Genomic DNA, 20,088 nt, shown 5'->3' with positions numbered 1-20,088 from the left:
CACATTGCATTATGTCCTTCAGCAATGCGAGACTATGCAATAAGATGCAAATGCCTTCAAAATTCTGCATTTGAAAGGCTATAGCAGTTCAGTAAATGGTGAACTAAACACAGCTTTTAATGAACTTCAGGCATTAAGGTGTCTAATTTGCACATAAAACCGAAACTACGGGTCAAAATGTGAATTTGAAAGCAAGAATGTCAACACCATCCATAAAAAACAATGCTGTTGAGGGAGGGGAGGTACTGAAACACCCATTTACAAGATGGCAACTAGAGAGGAAAAAAAAACACCCCAAAAAAACATACAATCATTATATGATCTTAAAATTTCTGTCGACATTCACTGTGATGAAAAATGCAACATGATCCTCAACTGCTTCATAGAAGCATCGCTGGCTTTGATGTGTCAGTAGATGTGTCTTCTGAAGTTCAGTGCATATTATTATTATTATTATTATTCAAGCTGATGGGGGGGAAAAAATCAGTCTCACACAATTATAACAGCATTTCACACAGCGGACTTATCAGAGTAACCCAGACATCCAAGTTGCAGCTCACTGTAAGAAGTGCACACTTATTTATATTCATCAAGTTTCTGGTCAACATATGATAAGATGTCAGTGAGACTTCAGCCTAATTTAGAACCCAAACAAGACACGGAGGCTATGCGTAAACACTGACAACACCTCCAAAAGACTCAATCTACACATTTGGCATTACAGAACACAAGGGGAAGTACGCAGACCACAGGGGGCTGTGAATGTCTGTTTTACTACGTCAAGTTGCATGTTAAGAAACTCCACATGTGATCCAGATGTTCGTGTAGTAAATGTGCACAATATTGGTGCTATTAAAGGAATGAACAGCACGCACCATCCAATGGGAGGGCGAAATAAAATCAGTTTGCAGTGCCGTCCACAGTGCTTCGCACACTTCCAACAATGTGAGCGATGGTGCACGGGGCGGATCAAAACTTGCAGTATACAAATTAAGGTTTTGTCAAAACTATTTGGGTCTGAATTTGGGTTTGTTGCATTCAGCGATTTGTGGAAGTATTTCTGAGTCTACTAAATACTGGCAGTAGGACTTCTATAGCTCTCCTAAATCTAGCAATTAGCACACAAGACAGAAACAATATAATGTCACAATTTACTTTGTCCTAAGATGAGGAGCCCAGCTGTGCAGTCAATTAGACGCTGCAGGAGATGACGACTTTCACAATGTTTATGTTAAACATTTTTACAGTTCCTTGGTGAAAAGCAAAATAAATGAATTGACACAATCATTTGAAAGTTCCAAAAGTGAAAAGTCATGTTTGTGAATTTATGTAATCAGTCTTTCCTTTAATTTTGTTGTCAGAAAACTCAATGCACACGTTGCTTTTTCAGACGGCTGATGTGTCACATTAAAACAATTCTGTTACATAAGTAGTAGTGAAAAATTTAAATCCAGGGACTTACAAAAAAAACCAAATGTACCCTGTCAACATGGACAAGTGCGGGGGGGGGGGGGGTACATTCTGTAAAAGTTAAGGACACCTTAAAGAGAAAGACATATTTCATCCATAAACAATACATGAAGCCACCTCTGTGCAACCTCCGTGTCGATGCAGCTCAGCAGCCTTGGAGCCTCCAGTATATGACTGCGTCTACAGTTTGCATAGCGCAGTGCAGTGTCTCCACGCTGCCCTATGTGTGTTGTGGACACAGCAGTAGCCTTGAGATGCGAGACAGAGCTTGCCATGTGCCACACACAGGCTCTGGCTCACTGTTAATGAGTGTATCAGTCATACTTTAATCATGTTTTAGCATGCAGCAGCACTTGGGGGGGGGGGATCCTCCTGGATCCACTGAGCAGTGCAAACTGATGAGCGGCATCCGGCTACCTCTGCTGGTTCAAGTGTCCCTGTGATTTAGTCGCTTATGTTTTGCCACTTTTCTTGATATTTTGCAGAACAGAATTTACAAATCCACCTAACATTTGTCATTCTCTTTAATTTTAAAGATAAAGGACATCGCTTGTCCTTTTGGCTCAATCCATTGATAAGGTTTTTTTTTCTTTTGCTTGTTTCAGTGAAGCATTTTTATACTGCCTAAGATGGCTCAAACACATAAAGCTACAAACAAACAAAGCCCTCACTGATATCCATCTCAGAGCTACAATGTCATATTGCATCGTTTCACTTTTTCAACAGGAAACTAAATAAAACACCACTGATGTAAAAACAATAGCTTCATGCCAACCTCCAACTCAAATGTCACTTTCCTGTGTTCATGTGAGGCAGGATCTTGTGTATGTAGACAGCCTCATAAATGCATTACTATGCTTTAGCTAATGTAGTTTAATTGCTGAACATCAGGTAATAATGAATTAATCAAGCCTGCAATCGACTCCTGGTTCAGACTGAAATTTCTACATGCTCATGGGTGGCAGCCTAAAAAAAGCCTGTGCTAAGGGTCAGCTGTAAGTAATAATAAAAAATGTGACACAAAGGTGGAGGCAGGTTTATGAGTAGGGGCGAAAACAAAATCAATATCTGAAGTTCTCACTTGGGGAACTGATTTAATTGTAAGTAATTGTATCCCACACAGAGACACGAGTATAATAGAAGCAATTAAATAAAACAAAACAATACTGTTGCTCTTGGTAAAAGATTCAATTGAATCAAAAAGGGATAACTGACAGTAATAAGACAAGCAATGCTAATTCCTTTCTTCTTCTTTAATCACGTAATAAACATCAAATGCAGTAGGAAAAGAAAATCTACTTCAGCTTCATTATTATCTGACACATTTGACACATTTAGACTACACATCTCAAAGGGGAGCAGAGATCATGTAGGCCATGGAATCATTCCTATTTCCTCAAATGCCAAATTCTCAAGAGAGAAAGTCTAATTAATCTCCCACACCTTTACCACCGCAGCCTTTTTCATTCCCTTTTCTTTTGAAATGGAATATAAAACGCAGTAGCGTAATGCAGATCAAAACAAGTTGCTATTCGGAGGCCGTTTAGATTGTGACTTTGAAACAAATCCACAGTTTCCCGGGGGATTCATATTTTTTGAGATGTTGGCTATGTTGCTAAAAGTCACGTAATGCCTTGACAACACAACAAAGGTTACTTTGATCATATCGATTCAATTTTAGCTCAGAATCATCCCAGTTAGTTCCCAAATAAGTTAAAGAATTATTCATTTTCTGCGGATGATGAGTGATGATGGGAACTGAACGTTCTTCAAAATGTAATTTATTCCAAAGTTATTCGTGACCCTCCAAATAGTTTTATTGTTCAATCTATATTGTTTAAATTCAACATATTTAGGTACTTTCTATACGTTTACATATCAAGGGTTTCCTGCTCTACCTTCTATAATCTATATAATATATCAAGGGTCCATTAAAATGTATATACAATACAGCATTTTTAACATTATAGAATAACGACACCAAAAAAATCCCAGACACTGCTAATTATTTGAGTAAATATTTTCAATATATGCAAAAGAAACAACAGCAAACAGCAAAACAACATGACAACATTTCTGAACTGCCTGGTGTGGCTGAAAACAACCAAACCAAAAATGTCTGCTTTTAGAGAACTTATCTGTACACAATTAATGGAACCTTTAGGATGCCATGAAGAACATTGTATGTAGTTGTTGTATTCATAGGTACTTTTGTAAGCTTCCCACTGTGGTTCATTTAAGTCCTTCGGAGTTTGAGGAATTTATTTCTATGGTTGCATACTTCCAATCTCTCTAAATCAGGGCTGTCCAACACATTTTAGTTCAGGGGCCACATAAAGCCCTTTTTTTTTTATCTTGACTGGGCTATAATAGTAGTGCCATGGACATAGTGCCATATTTAACCTTTGAATCTAAACTTTTAAAGTTTTTGTCAGTTCTGACGGAGAATGTAAGTGATGAACATCTCTCCATGCTCACAAAGACCAAACAATTCTACCAAACAATGAATACAATTTCAAACTGAACCCAATTTTAATGATCCCACATGGAAAGAACCTTTCTGATGCCAACACTGGCTTCTCTTCAGATGCCATCATTCCTTTACGTTTACCATGTCAGAGCAGGTGCGCTGGAGTTTTCATTGTATGCATAGTCCATCCATTTAGAAAACATGATCCTAGAGACACTGTGAGTCCTTTATAGTGGCTGTTGTGAACACCGAGCTTGGAGTTTCACGCTTCTCTTTCACTAATGGTGTTCACTGTTGTTCTTGGCCTTCTATTAAAAAAAAAAAAAAATAGAAGTCCTACTAAGTTCACGGCTTGGCACATAGCACAAACTTGAAAGCACCACTCCCGTCTGTTCCAGCTCAGCCTGAAGCTCTTTATATGTTTTGTTTCCACAATTCAAATCAACCTCAACAAACTTCTCTCCCACCAAGTTTTGTTCCAGCTCCATCTACAGGACTGTGAAACTCCTCGGTTACGTTACAAACGGGGACTTTAAGGATCTTAAAGGAGAATTACCCTGTAACCTTTAGGGATTGGTGTAGCAATTACATGTACTCTGACAGCTTACTTGCCTTCATTACTGTAAAAAAAAAAAAATGCTCACTTCCATAAGGTCAAACATTTATAATTTCATTCAGGTCATTTTAACTCTGAAAGTCAAGTACATTTAAGTCTGTGGTTAAATTTGCTTGTGGAACCGTTTTAATCCTCATCAAATGGGCACCAATATTTTGCATATTTGTCTTGACTGTTGTTTTTAGGTAACTTTTGACATGATACAAAACATTTCATAAACTAACGTAGACCTTCGTTCATAATTGGTTGGGCACAGTAATTCTCCGCAGCACTGCTGTAAATGTCACGACAGATCACAATGATCGGAAACCATTTGAATATCAAGCTGTTCATTCTGGGAATAATAAACATCGCACCAGAGAGATGTTCTCGACAGATCTTTGTAATGAGCAGCAAAATTAAGATTTTTCACATTCAAACCATCAGATTATTAAACGGCGAATGACTTTTATCATCGATAACACTGCCCCCAGTTGGCATTTACAAAAATGATGCGACCTTACAGTGATTAACAAAGCTTGTAGTTGAGTATTTTACTGTCATACAGAGAACAAAGTGTATTATTGCGCACATAACATAAACAAGTGACTGATTTCCTCTGATTTAATATCAACTTACATATGTCACATATGCATGCAAGATGTCATCATGCTGTATTTATAGAGTATTACAAACTTAATTTATACTGAATGATGTACAGTTACAGAGTGCAACTAACTTCTGCAGTGTGGGTGGTTTATGTACAGTAGTCCCCTCTGGACACTCATTGTACTGTTGAGATATTTTCTTGGTAATAAAGCAGTCCCGCTTTAAACATATGATGGCTGCAAAATAGGCTTTCTATACTGCTGATAAGTCAATTGCTCCTTTCCAGCATTGTTTTATTTCCTGTATGCAATTTTTAAGACAAATTCACATCAACAGATTGCCACTGACAGTTCTGCCCTTTATTTATTTGTTCTTTTAATTTATTTTAATTCAAGGTGACAATCTTCATTCAGGCATTGGTTTTCTAAGAGTACTTTGGCACTGCTGTGCAATCCAAACATGTTGTTAACTGGCAATCCTTGATGGGCTGTAAACATTTATGGGGAACTGTCTCACCCTGTGTTGGTGCTCTGATGGACTGGCAACATGTTGAGGCTTTTTTCCTCATTGTCAGCTGGGATTGACTCCAGCTCCAGGGTGTGGAGGATCAATAGAATGTGAACTGTAATTCTAAAGATAGTCCTTTTTGATGTGATATAATGTGTTGGCATTTTCAAGCATCATACTTTCTGTTCGGTGAGTGAAATCTGTTTGATTCCATTCATTTTTGATTTTTTTTTAATCCAAATCACAGATTTCTTTTTGCCTGTCTTGTCAACAGATGTCAGGCTTGTTGGATGTTTCAACCAACAATCTTTTTAGTGTCTTATTTAACTCAGAGCCTCTGGCTACATCTGTAATTGTAGGTGATCTAAGAGAGGTTGTCATCAAACCTGAGGTCCGTCTTGCTTAATGGAGTCATATTATGGAGCATTTCAACGCATTCACATAGGTCTGGCTGGTCAAAAAACAGTGTATTCAAAGTTTATTCCCCCAAATCCAGCTTTTCCTTGATTTCGCTGACAATTGAACCACCAAATAACGTGGTCTAATGAGAGAAATAATATCATAGAAAACGTTGCACCGAAATGGGGTCAAAAATAGATCAGTGCCGAATCAAAAATTAGAAATGGAAAAATAAAAGTATTATAATTGATGATAAAAGAGAATTAGAAAATAGTCCTGCCCATAATGTAGAACAGAGTTGCACGCCGTTTTTTTGGCACACTGAGATCAATGTAGACTCGGTATATTCACAGTGAAAGCCTCGGTCCATGCTGTGGAATAATGGGCTATCAATAAATGGGTAATTTAAATAAGTACTGCGTTTCTCCTTAGTGGTGACGTATGGGCCCATCTGCCCAAGCAGAATGTGTCAGTGGGTCAGTGAGCACACTTTTTTTTGCTGATTTTAAAGGAAACAAGGGGTAAACAATGATTGTGCTCATGCAGGACGTTGCTTACTGCAGACCTCTAATCTGCTTTAAAGCCATGCGGATTTGCAGCTGCACAGACGCGAGTCATCACATCTCAAAACCACATGTTTCAGCTTTAATTTGAACTCATCCCAACTGATGGACAGATTTAAATGTATTTAACCTGCTTCCAAGGGCTGAACTGAGCTCAGCTTTGTTCATTTGTCCCAGTTCAAGTCAGAAGTGTTTGAGTAATAATTCAAATTGAATGCAAAGCCCTGCTCCGGTCCTTTCAAGTTTCATCAAAAAGCTGAATTGCAACAAACTGTCTGGTTAATGATTGTCAAGACCGAAGCTTGTAGTAAAGAGCTCTCATTTTGTAAGCGCCTCTGCTGATTTTGGTAATTATTCATGATGGCACGCTGGTGAAGAAACTACAATCCTTAAAAATTAAGTCACCATTACACTGCTGAGATGAATAGGAGAAATAATCATCAAGTGGATGAGACTTACTGAGGATGTGGCTATATATCACACCATATAGGACATCAGTGCCCAAAGTGAGTACTGGAATCAGACCCTGTGCATCACTACTATCTTGTAATACAACATCTACTGCAGCTCTGTTACCCTCTGACATTCTGAGGTTGTTTGAGAGCAGTAAGAATAGTCTTCCACTCCACTTCAGCTGCCATCGCCTATAGGTAGCCAGAGGCTGAGAGAAATTGCTGAGTAGTTTAAATATGCACTTAGAGACAGTCTGGCCTGCCCAACAAAAACCTAGGTAACGAGGGAAATGGAGTGGAATTGCTTTTAGGGAGAAGCTCTGCTTTAATATTCAGTTCTATCAGAGAAAAGAAAAAAAAAAAAAAAATTCAGGTCCAGATTCCCTCGGTTGGGTTAACCACAAACGCGATGTGAAAGCACATAATGAAGAGTTCAGAACATCCTGGTATGTTTTCAGACAAACATCAAACTACAGGCAGAAAACATAACTGGTCGGTAGTTTTTGAAGAAAATAAAAGGCTCAGGCAGCCCAAAGAACTATATTAGAGTTTTAGATGACAGTACCAGACCTCTGTTCATCTCCTGTGTCAAAAGGCTTCACACTGTCTCTGCAGGTCATTATTCAGATCCTACAGACCAAGATGAAAGCCTTTGGAAAAGCTTCAGGCTCAGAGCCGTTCCAAAAGACTTCACAATACTTTGCAGATTTGGCCAAATATCAAGCAAATATCTCCATGCCTCACAGGCACGCCTCCCCTCCTCACCTCTGCTCCGTCCCAAGACAAAATGGGGACGGGACGATAATGACCCAACTGGCAGACACTCAGCTCTCCCACTGTATCATCATGAGTGGAAATGAAATAGATTTGAAAATCCTGCAACGGCCGAGGCCTGGAACAGAAGGGATTATCGTGCTGATTGTACTAATACTGTGTCTCTGCCCCTCACCCCTCCCTCCCGCACTAATTCTCCGCATCATCCTCCCCTCTCCTCCGCCTCTTCCCCCTGTAGGAGGCTCTCTTTCTACATTAAGTGCTCTTTAGCCATCGCTCTTTGCCATCGACATGTTTCCCCCTTCCGACTTCATGTTCACTCTGTGAATCTGGTCAAGACGGCGCAGCTGGACAAATCAGTGTGAGATGAGGAGGATAAAAAAAGAAAAGAAGAGAAGAAAAAGGGAGAGGCAACCACTGAAGAGATAGAATGAGTGAGAAATGCCCAGGGAGACTTTAAACTGTGAGGGAGAAAAGAAAAGCAGCACAGATCTGGTGAGCCATAGAAGGAAATGTAGAGCCCCCCAGGGGTTGTCCATCCAAAATTATGTTGCACTGTTGCCCTCTGCCCGGAAACCAGAAATTGATCTGTTTTTCCTCCGTCTGTGTGGAAAGGTGCCTGGACTGGATTGTCCGAGTATCACTGAACAAAAGCTTTGAACTGTGTGTGGAATTTAATATCTGCTTCCCAAACTGCAATTTAGTATGTCAGAATTATTGATTGCAGGTCAGCTTTATGAAAAAAAAATACATTCAAAAAATGGTGCATGGATGTTCTATGTGGCAACAACATATGTGATATTTCACATTTTTCCTTCATCGAATGAATTCACTTACCACCAAAAAGCAGGTAACCGAGTGCAACATTGAAAATATCTGCCCACAGTAATTTACCACATGAATTAGTGGCAGTTTTTAAAAAACAAAACAGAACACGGTAATAATAGTATAGCCTGACCTTTTCAGTATGACTTATACAGCTGAATAAAACATCACAAACAAGTAGAGAAAGACGCAAAGCATGTGTGTGGCCTACCAACTGGACCTCTAAAAGCGTGCGTGTAATGTTTTTAACAAAATATTTTTTTACATAAGCATTGATAACATGTTCAAGAATTTTTATCTGCATAGATTGTTTTTAGGGACACCCCAGTTTAACCAGTTGTTAGCCATAACTCAAAGTTACATTTTTCGAATTGTTAGTTTCACTGGTTTATAAAAACACATACGTTGGTGCCGGTTTTACCCAGTGACATGCAGTGAGTCTTTTGTCGTCAGATATACAAATACATGAAGTCCTTAAAAGAGCTTCAATTTGTCGTTTGACATCCCATATCAGAATTTTCAGCTATAAACAATATCTTTCTTATTTTTTAATTATTAAACTAAACATGTTCTAAATGGTCTGTTATTTCGAATGAAACCTATATTTTTGAAGCAAACAAAAGCCTGTCTGCTCAGCACTGCCACCTACAGTGAGGCAGAGGTACTAAATGTATTTCTGCTTTTTTTTAATTGTGTTTTTTGAGATCAGCAAGGCAAGCTACTTCTAGATGAAATAATACATTTAGAGCATGAATACTCAACTCACAGGTTCAACACAGTTCATGTGAGATTGTGCAATAACGGGTGAGGCTCACCTGCAGTTGCCTCATCTGTTGAGTTTCCACTATTTCAACAGAGATTTATAATAAACAAATTACAATACAGAAATTACATTTGTACCAGATGATAACATAAAAAACAATAATGGTTTCAGCTGGTTTAATTTATTGATGGTGACCATAACCTTCACCCAACTACAGCCAGACGTTGGTCGACTGCAGGATGAATTCAGGGAGAGGGACACACTTATCCTACAGATGTCGTTTGTAGCCACGCTCCTGTCCGAGCGACTCGTACCCTTGGGAAACTCTCTTTAACTCCCCAAATTGCTCTACCCTGACTGAGAAGGACGGCATTATCCCGGGGCTCTCCTGAAAACTCACAACTTCACTCAGATGAAAAGGTTGTTCACATCGTCAGCAATGACTTTCCTCAGCAGCATTTTGGAGATTTAAAACAAACGATGTTAAGCACATTTTTAACCTCCTTAAGCACACTGAAAAAAACATGTTTTCTGTCTTTTATCGAGGTGAGGGATGTTTTAACAGACTCCTTCAGCTCTCCACCTGCTTCAGTCTGAGTGCGGCCTTTTCAACTTTGCGCTCAATGACAATTTTTACCTGTTCTGGGAGCTCAGCAGCTCTTAAACATGCAAACTGTGCAGGCTCATGGCTGCTGGCAGCAAACATTTTCCACGTCGTCTCCAATTTCTCCCCCAGTGAGAGAAATGAAAACACCCTGGACTCTGTCAACTCGCTTCTGATAACACCTGCAGGTATGCTGTGTGCATTGGTTTTATAATGCGTTTGACACTTTTGCTTTAAATATTTTAATGAATATTCACATTTTTACTTCTGAAAAAGACCGGATATTTAAAAAAAACAAAAAAAAAATCTAATTCAGATCAAAATTCAGCCCAAACACAGTAACGATAGAAGCACAAACTCTGTGAACTTTAAACTAAATATAGCGGTTATTGTGTGATCACTGTAAAAAAAGAAATATGGTTTAATATAAATAATCTTGTTATTCATTTTCTCACTGAATTCTGGCTGTGTGCTGATGCGAAAGGCAGACTTTTAGAGCCACATCCTGCAGACTACCAGTTTTCAAACTTTGAGAACTGGTAGATTGAGGGAACTGCTGAGATCTGGCATTTCACGGCAGACATTGTGACCTGAGTCAATATTCCTCTTTAGAGGATAATGCTAAGGACAATCAGTCTTGGCAATGACAGTATACAGACCGCCTCAACCAGGGGTGTCAAACACGCAAACTGTGAGCCAAAACTGGCCTGCAAGAACGTTTAATCTAGCCAGGGAATGACCCTTAAAGCAAAAACAAAATTACACATCAGTAGACCTTTTCAATGGTTCTGATTTGTCCATTGGGCATTGCACTGCTGCAGATGTATAAGATAATAAGAGGACATAACTCAAGACTGAGATCCAGTGTTGAACTGCAGATAGCAACAATGATCACAAGCAGTGAAAGCTAGTTATGCTATTAAGAAAAGTAGAATTAGCATCAAAGCAATACCGTGAGGCTGAACGTTAAGGCTTCAGAAATCCTTTGTTGAGGACATTTTTTCAAGAAAGAATATTTTTATTAAGTCAAGTCGTACAAAAACTGTACCATTCTCTTAAGAGAAACAAAGAATACTTCATTATTTATTTATCTTTGTAGATTAGATTGCCCTCATTTCACTTGTCTGGCCAAATTGCAATCAAACCAGGCTCAATGTGGTAAAGAGAACTAAAATTAGTTTAACACCTTTTAAATTATGTGTCACAACTTTAATAGAAGATTCTTCTGAGCCATTACGCTCAACATATTCACAGGGAAATTTCAACTGGTGATTAAATATTCATATGGACAAAAACCACTGATAAACTCATTATCAAGGGCATATTTTCAATCTGGTGATTTCATGTGGGCTGAAAATAAAGGTCTTTCATGTTACTGACTTTGCTCTCTCCGATTACTGTTGTATTTTCAAAGACAAGCTGTCAGAGTGAGTTTGTAAAAACATGCATAATGCAAGAGCAATAGGAGACGGATTTTTTTTTTTACATTTCATTGTATTTTGCACCAGGAGGTATCATTAAAGTTGGCACTACGTTGATATTGTAGCAATTTCCGGTAGTAATTGTTTGGTTTTGAAAAATAACGACATTTTCATGTATGTTCTGCACCACGACAAAAAAAACAAAACTTTAAAGTTTAAATGTAAAGGTTATTATGGTACTTCTTTAACAGTCTGGCCTACTCAAGATGAAATTGGACTATATGTGGCCGATGAACTATGTTTGACATGCCCTGTTGTAAAATACTACTCCTGAAGTTATTCGCAATCTTAACTCATAGCTCAACAGCTGCTCCAATTGACTGTTGTCTTCATTTATTTCACAAAAGGCTGACTCCTGCCATTCAACTAGTGCAAATTAAAAACATCAAAAAAGTAAATTGTGAAAAAAATTATCATAAAATAAAAACAAGCTTCATGAACACATACAGATAAAATATATCTGATAAATAAATTGAAACTGCTCTGCACAATTAAACCCTAACCCTAACCTCCAGGCAACCCCAAAATCCTTTTTGGAAATAAATCATAAACACTGCAACTGCATTAAAAAGTAGACGGAAGCCATTCTAATGAAATAAGATATTGTATCTGATGCACCCTGCCAAAACAGTTGAAGAGGCACCCTGCGTACACTGAGACACTTCCCTTGAGTTGTTTGACCTGACAGATGCTGAGACACTCAGAGATGTAGTAACAGCACTTAAGTCTTCCACTTGAGCTCTTGACCCGACGCCAAACAGCTTTTTTTTTAAGTATGTTTTTAATTCAGTGCTTTTTTGGGGGGAGTTTCCTTGAAGTTGTAACGATTCAGTGCAATAAGGCATCCTCCCCAAAGCTTTTAAAACTGCACTTGTGACAAAATACACAACTAAAGTCTGCAGTTTTCAGCAGTTAGAGTGAACTCCAATCTTTCATTTTCTCGTAAAATTCCTTTTAAAATAAAAGTTTAGTTTCCATTAAATGACATCCTATGACCTTGAATAATAAATAGAGAATATTTCAGTCTCATTTCAAATTGAAAAATAACATTGAGACAGCTTTAGTTAAAGTAGTAAATGATGCAAAACAACATTTTCTCAACAGCAGTGATGTTAGGTTAAGAGATTTAGTTTAATTTGATAACCATTTTTCTCAAAAATCTACAAAGCTACCAGTGAGGTTCCTCTGGGATCAATTCCGGAGTCGTTTAGTTATTTTACATATGTAACTAGTTTGTCAGTAATGACATCAGTGGAGAAAGGTCATTCAGGGCAGAGCCCCACCTGGTGCCACCAGAAAGGACTGCTTGCAAAGCATGTTATTAATCGTTTAAGATTATCTACAATACTTTCTTGTCTGTGAATACAACTTCCTCTTACATAGTAAATAATTACTATTTTGTTATTACTTTTGTTTCAAGGCATTTGCACTATGGTAGTGCTCTTCTCTATGGTGTTTGCAAATATAGTCATGAACTCACGACAAGCAGTTGAGGACTTTGCAGTCTGACTGCTGAAGTCATATTTATTCATTTAAACCCATTTTACATAGACTTTTGCCTTTTTTATCTTATGTGATTTATTTGTTATAGTAATAGTTTATCTTGGTATTGTGTGTGATTTTGACTTAGTTTGTCTGATATCCAACAGCAGGGCTTTTTTTATGATCTAAATACATTATCTTGTTTAGTTTTCTTTCTTACGGTGTATTATTCCACTTCTCTATCCCTCAATGTTAATATTCACTACTAGTTTAACTCTAAAAATGCCTTATTATTTCCTGTTGTGCTTAAATCATGTTCAATAGATTGGCTCTGAAGACATTCCATAAATGAGATATACATGGAGAGAAAACGTGGAAAAAAAGGTCTTTAAAACAAATCTTTTTAGTATGATGATGATGAGGCTTGGGAAGGTTATCACTGTCAAAGGTAAGTACTTGCCTTTTGACACACCAACTCCACGTACGAGCTTAACTAACTCATTATTTACAGTGAAGGCTGCGCTCGAGTCAAGCTCCATATTGCCTACTTATAAAACACGACTGCAGAGGATAGCAAGTTGAATATCTGCCTGGTGTGTCAACTCATTGGCAGGAACCTTTTGGAGTTACTCTGCTGAAAGGTTCCTTTTGCTCGTGACATGGATGACGGATCAAGTGCATTTTCCCAAAAATAAATGTCAGCACTTTTCTGCAAAACAAGGTTCAAAACATTCGAGTCACTTTCAGATTACAGGTGATTGATGCAATGACTCAGTAGTCCACTGGCCAGTGTTCACAATATTCTGTAGTCAAATGTGGTTACAGCCTCACTATGTAAAATTGTATACACGTTTAAATGTGAAAACCAGTCGATGTAGTTCTTGTTGCTGTCTTTACAGAGAAATACTTCTGCTGCATTCATTTGTTTCCAAGCGTCATGTGTTACTCAAGGACATTTTGCTGTGCAGAGAACTGTGTTTGGAAGTTTGTATAAAAGACGGCTGAGCAATGTGCCTCTGTCATTGTCCACTTAAGTGTTACCTCCTCCAGTTTTGCTACTGAATGCTTCCATACATGAAGTGTATAAGTGTGTAAGATAACAGTTCCCAACCTTTGATTCCCTGAAGTAGCCTCCAGATTGTCTCTCTGAAAGGCTACGGACATCCTCTCTAAATTCTGATTTGTGAAATCCTACAGTAGGAGTCTGCAACCTGCAGCTCTGGAGCCACATGTGGCTCTTACACTTCCGTAGTGGCTCCTGGAAGCTTTCAGAAAGCCTTGAAAATAATCATTTTTATTAATTTGCCTCACTTTTAAACTCATCAAAAAGACACTTCCAAAAAAAAAAAAAAAAAAATGTTTAAAGGTTTGAATGGCCACTAGAAAATCTCAGGAAAACAACAAACAAACAGAAGCCACAAAAAAATAAAAGACGAAGAACTTCAAAAGCAGCTAAAATGGTCGAAATAACTCAAATCAAATAAATTCAACACATTTCAGTAATATGGCTATACTTGACAAAACGAAAGAAAAGAAAAACCTAACGATGGAATGCCGACATTATAAAGTATAATACTTTTAGGGGTTACATATTATTTGCAGCTCCAGACACACTATATTTGGTGGAGAGTGGAAAAACCTGTTGTTGAGGTCATAAAGGTAGCACATGGCGATCATATAATGGAGCCACTCTCATTAACATACAATATAAAAGCAGGAAAGCTTCAAAGCAAAAAGTTCTGCTCTCGAGTCTCGAAACGGTCTTATTATGCTTTTATTTTGACATGTGCAAATCTAATTCTGACGACCTAAGATCTGACGAAGCCCATGATCTGTGAAGCCCCCCAGAAGCAAGTGCTAAATCCCATGTTGGAAATCAATGAGTAGGAAAACGGCAGATCAGATGCTGGAAAGGGCACACTGATCACTGGGTCATTCAGTCAACAATGCACATATTTTTAAAATCAGTTCGAAAATAAACCGAAAAGATGGATATGAATGTGAGTGTATTCTTCTGACCAGACTGTGCCCTGCGTCTGATCAGTTGCTGGAATCAGTTCCAGATGTGTCGAAAATAAGGTCGATTATGTGAATATATGACAGGTGCCTTGTAACATTACATATATCTAAAAAGCCTCAGTTTCAAAGAATATTGAATGACAATGAAAGTGATTGAGTGATTTCACAGGTCCTACAGCAGGATTACCCACACAAGTGGGCGCCACCTTCAACCAGAGAATTCACAAAGTTAATGTGCAAGTGATACAGCATTGCCTGTGGAAATATACTCTCTGCTGTGCTTATGTCGCACTCAAACATACTGGGGGTGTCGGCTAACTTGCAGAATCTCAGAAGTCTTTTTTCTTCTTGTGTGTTTCTCCATTGTGCGCTCAAAGATACACAAACCATCAGAGTTCAATAGTTTAGGTTTTAATAATGCAAATGAAAATTGCCGTATTCCCCACTCGCAGACACTGGGGGTTGTATCAGAGCTTGGATTAGTCTAAAATCGTGTCCCACGTAACATCAGAGCCTCGAGCAGGTTTCACACACACATTAGGTGTCTGAGTGACTTAAATTAAAGACAGAGATCTGGGTTAAGTCACGATAAAGATCCTTGGGGACGAGCGCAAGTGCAGAATCATCTACCCAGAAAGTAACAAGCAAGGCAGAAAGTATTGTCAAAGTGCAGATAATTGACCCAGAGGAGAGCAATCACTGACACTGTGTCATCAGTGCTTTAATAAGCAATTGTCAATTATCAAGGCTTTGCCTGACATTGCAAACGCCCCCTTAAGGCCACGGCAATGGAGAATTGCTCAAAAAAAAGGCAATTAAAAAGTAAACTCCTGTGACTCAGAAATGGCTTCCAGAAATGCATTGAAAGTTTTCTTCTCTTTACATTCATATTGTGTATTTCCACTGATGGGGAAGAGCTCGATTTCACTTGTTGGCATCATCTTAAGAAAGAAACATGATGAGATCTCCATGCAGAGAGGGGGGGCGTGGAAGGCTTTGAGATCAGTGCTGGGTTGTTGTTTTTTTTACTGACCTAGATCTTCTGGGTCTACAGTGCCACTGCTGGAAAGCTGGGAAACGGCCCTTGATGTAACATGTTGGGATTTATGTTCATGCTTTCCAGGGGCAAATGTCACTTCAAGCAGATACACATGTTCAAAACAAGGTCCCTCTTTAGCACAAGATGACCGCTGGAGGCAAACGTTAGATCCAGACAGTGGGCAATCTTTAAACTGAGCCAACGAGATCATTAATATAGTAGAAAACTCAGAATTTTGCGCGAATCCTTCCTTCTGAGGAAAATGTGTTACACAAGACCGAAGGGGGACCCCAAGCAGTTGTATCACAAAACATTATAGCGTTTATACCGAGCGTAATCCTACAGCCCGCACATCAGAAGATCTGCAATTCCTTTCCTTGTACTACTGATGGTGTGAAAATGTTGATTTGACACAGTTGACACAGCGCCTCTCCTCACAGGAGTAATCTCCTACAGATTAACCCTTACATGGAAAGCTTAGGGGACCGGGTTCGGAGGTTAAGAGCGGCTTCACCCTGCACATGAGACACATATTAAAAGGAGAACAGGCAACTGGATGCCATTCTTTTCAGAGAGAAAAGCAAAGATGTGGAAAATCAATGCAGAGTCACTGCCATTCCCAACAGGCATCAACAGTTGGGGGAGTTATACGTCAATATTTGGTTTATGTTCACGTTTGATGACAATGTGAGGAAGAATGAGAATTGGTGAACAAAGCACAGCGTCACAACATGCTGGGAATACTGTCACAACAAAGCAGATATTTGTATGGATCTGAGAACTCAAACATTTGATTAGGAAAGCCAGCCTGCTGTCCACTGTGCTTTCTATTGCATCTTGCTAACAGGGTATCAAAAGCATCAAATATTTTTTTCATGATGTCGATTGATCTCGCCGGATTGAAGCTAAAAGAAATACCTCCAACAGAAGGTTTCAGGCTATGTCACCACGGGGCTGCAAATAAAGAGTTTCAAACCTAAATAGAGAGAATTTGCCACACTTATTTATTCACTCTGACACAACTCGGGGGGGGGGGGGGGGGGGGGGGCTAGTAAAAAAAAAAAAAATGTCCCTTCTCATTTCGGTGGCGGGGCCTGCTGCTATGTGTTCTGTCACAGCAGTTGTTTTGACCACACACTGTTTCTCCACTGCAGCGTCTCTCCTCTTGTGCCATGAATGTCACGACTGCAGCCAACGGGCTCCACTAGAGGAGCGCAGGCCTTATTACGCCCCCAGGTCACCAATATCCCCTCAGCCTTCACAAAACCCAGCTTACAGAATCAGATACACTGTGTAGCTCGACAAATTACCAGCCGACAGCCTCCCACCACCCGTGCTCAAACTTCTCACGTTTTAGCCCCTCGTTGTTTTTTTTACTCCTTTCCTCCCTCCCACTCGCCGCACTCCCACCCCGTATCCAATTTGTCAGGTGGAAACTGGGTGTGAAAAATGGCTGTGTTTTTCAGCAGAGCCACAGGGGTCTGAGTTGCAGTTTATCGCCACCTGACTGACAATAAATAAGACTGATCATCAAGTTCCAACAAGATACATTTGCAAACCTCAAATTAATTACGACACACACTGAGTGATCACCACACGAGATTATTCAGACACTGCTTATCGGGGGGCCATGGCAAAGCATTGCACTTGTGATGCAAGCATGGTTTTTCTCAGAAACAAGGATCTCATTTGGCTCTGCCAGGAGCGCAAAGCCGGCCGTCACCTTTAAGAGGAAACAGACTGACCGGGAGAGTAAACGGCTGAATATAGCAAAGACTCAGTCAATTGGATTTGGAAAGTGAAACAAATAGCTCTGACACCCCCCCCCCCCTGCTGAGTTCAACAGTAACTGAGTCTGCTGACTAATTTGATCAACGGATACCTGAATGGATGGCACCTGCTTGCAGGAAGGAATCCATTACAGGGATTTATTATGTTTGTGCATGTGTGGGTTTAGAGGTGAGGGAGTATGCAAATTGCTGTGAGGAGAATGTGATTGTTTTCATTTTTATCCCTTTAAATGTGCCAGCGGGCTTTTTTTTTTTGTAAAACAGCGTGAAGGTCCATCCTATACACAAATGTTAAATTCTCACACTCATTAAGACTCATGACGGTGTTCTGCGTTGTAAACACTGCATGGAAGCCAAGACAGAAAGCGACCGGAGGGAAAATCAATGTGATGGAGTGTTTTGTGCGCAGCCTATTATACCACTGGATTTCCCAGCAGTACAGTGCATCCCATTTTTGGAGTTGAGGTTGAAGCTGAAGGGAAGCAAAGCATTGTTGACAAAAAAAAAAAAACTAAATCCCCTTGCATTTGATCCTGTCACAAGCACATGGCTGGGATCACGTGGTCCCTGACATCTGCCCAGTAGCGTCACAATAAGACTGAGTTGACAGCTTGTATTGTCTAGGAAGTGATTAAACGGGTTTGTGAGGAGACACAACATAAGACTACGTGTGAAAAAAACGCTTAACCCCAATGAAAGAACTGATATTTGTGTTGTGATTGATATAGACACACACAACACCCATTTACCCCTGCTTGCTGCAGGCTGTAGTTCCCACTTATTTTCCACAAAAAAAAAAAAAAAAAAAAAACACCCCTCAGGGTTTTCTAGCATCCAAACAACGATGCGAGGATGCAAGGTCTCCTCGCATCATCCTATGGTGTGCTTTGAAATAAACGCATTTGCAGTAAACACCATGTCTGGACATTGTCCGTGACGCACTTGGCCAAATGAGGAGGTTCATAACTGAAGTTTATAATGAAATATTCTGCTCACTACATGGACGTATAGGAACCGGGGATGTGAGATCACACAGTCATTAACAACATAAACTCATCGCTGTATCGCTGATGTGTAAGATTGTCTTGCCAGGACTTGTGGGGTGAGAGAGAGAGAGAGAGAGAGAGAGCGAGAGAGCGAGAGAGCGAGAGAGACAGAAAAGTTAAAGAACGCGTCAACTTGCGCGATCACGAGATAGACCAACGGAATGAAAAAAATAAAATAAAATAAAAAAATCCAATCGGTTCGTGCATTGCGGGGATGGAGCGCGCAACCGCACGGAGAGGGAAAGTTGGAAGCGGACTCTTACCTTATGATCGCCGTGTCGCCCTGGCGGATGGTGATGTTGTCGGTGGCCCGCTGCATATCCACACTCCGGACGGGGAATCCTGTGGGGATAAGACATAGCAGTCTGAAAAAAGATGCCTGCAATTGCCTCCAGCACGATTTGCGTCCGACTTGCATCTTAAAAGCAAAGGAGGGACGCGCGTTTCGGCAGCTTTTATAAATCCACGGGTGAAGAAGACAAGAGGAAAGAAGAGTAGTTGTCCACACTTCTGGGGGGTAGGGAGAGAAAAAAAAAGCTGTGATGTGTTTAGGTCCAAATCAGTCCGGAATGGGTAATGTGAAGGTGTCTAAAACACTTTTTTTTTTCTTTCCGTCCGTGCGCTTATAGTCCAGTGGCGCGTCCGCGTAAAGAGACGGCACAGCCAACAGTGGCGATGGAGAGAGGCGAGCTTCAGCTCAGTCTGGGAAATTCACTCCCCCACTAACATCACCTCTCTCTCTCTCTCTCTCTCGCTCTCTCTCGCTCTCTCCCGCTCAGATTATCAGTCGTCTGACTGTGATGCGCCCCTTATTGGTTGTCAGGACAACAGCACCACCTGAGGTCCCTTCCAGTGAGACACAGGCGAGTGAGGACCGAGAAAAAAGGGGTGATTCCAATCAGAGGGAGAACAGATATGTGGATATAATTGAATACAGTGCTTTATAAGAGTATGAACATGTGGGAACGCAAATCAGGAGGAGTAAGGCATCTACACCTCTTTTGAGTCAAAAAGTAAAATATCTCTGGGTGGGATGGGGGTGGAGGTGTAGGTGGGTTAAAATGGTAATAAAAACCTTTAATGGAGAAGAGATAATTTTATCCAAAGATGTGTTGCTCTTTGCTCCCTCGAGGTAAAATCATGCAGAAAGTCAGCTTCCCAGCAGGGCAAAACGAGACTATCATTATCATTAGCCTTCAA

At 39.9% G+C, this 20,088-nt stretch overlaps 1 protein-coding gene across 1 annotated transcript in view; it reads right to left on the bottom strand.

Annotated features, from left to right (window-relative positions):
* The window catches only part of lsamp (limbic system associated membrane protein), a 235,777-nt gene extending 216,277 nt beyond the window's left edge, over nucleotides 1–19,500 (bottom strand). Inside the window, exon 1 of the mRNA XM_080504709.1 lies at nucleotides 19,152–19,500. Within this exon, the coding sequence (XP_080360835.1) occupies nucleotides 19,152–19,306 (155 nt within the window). The 5' untranslated portion in view covers nucleotides 19,307–19,500. The remainder of the gene's footprint in view (nucleotides 1–19,151) is intronic.
* Between the last annotated feature and the right edge of the window lie 588 nt (nucleotides 19,501–20,088).

Source organism: Blennius ocellaris, assembly GCF_963422515.1.
Source record: "Blennius ocellaris genome assembly, chromosome: 2".
Lineage (NCBI taxonomy): Eukaryota > Metazoa > Chordata > Actinopteri > Blenniiformes > Blenniidae > Blennius > Blennius ocellaris.
Note: the sequence above shows the minus strand (reverse complement) of the source record. Positions and strands in the feature narration are given on the sequence as shown.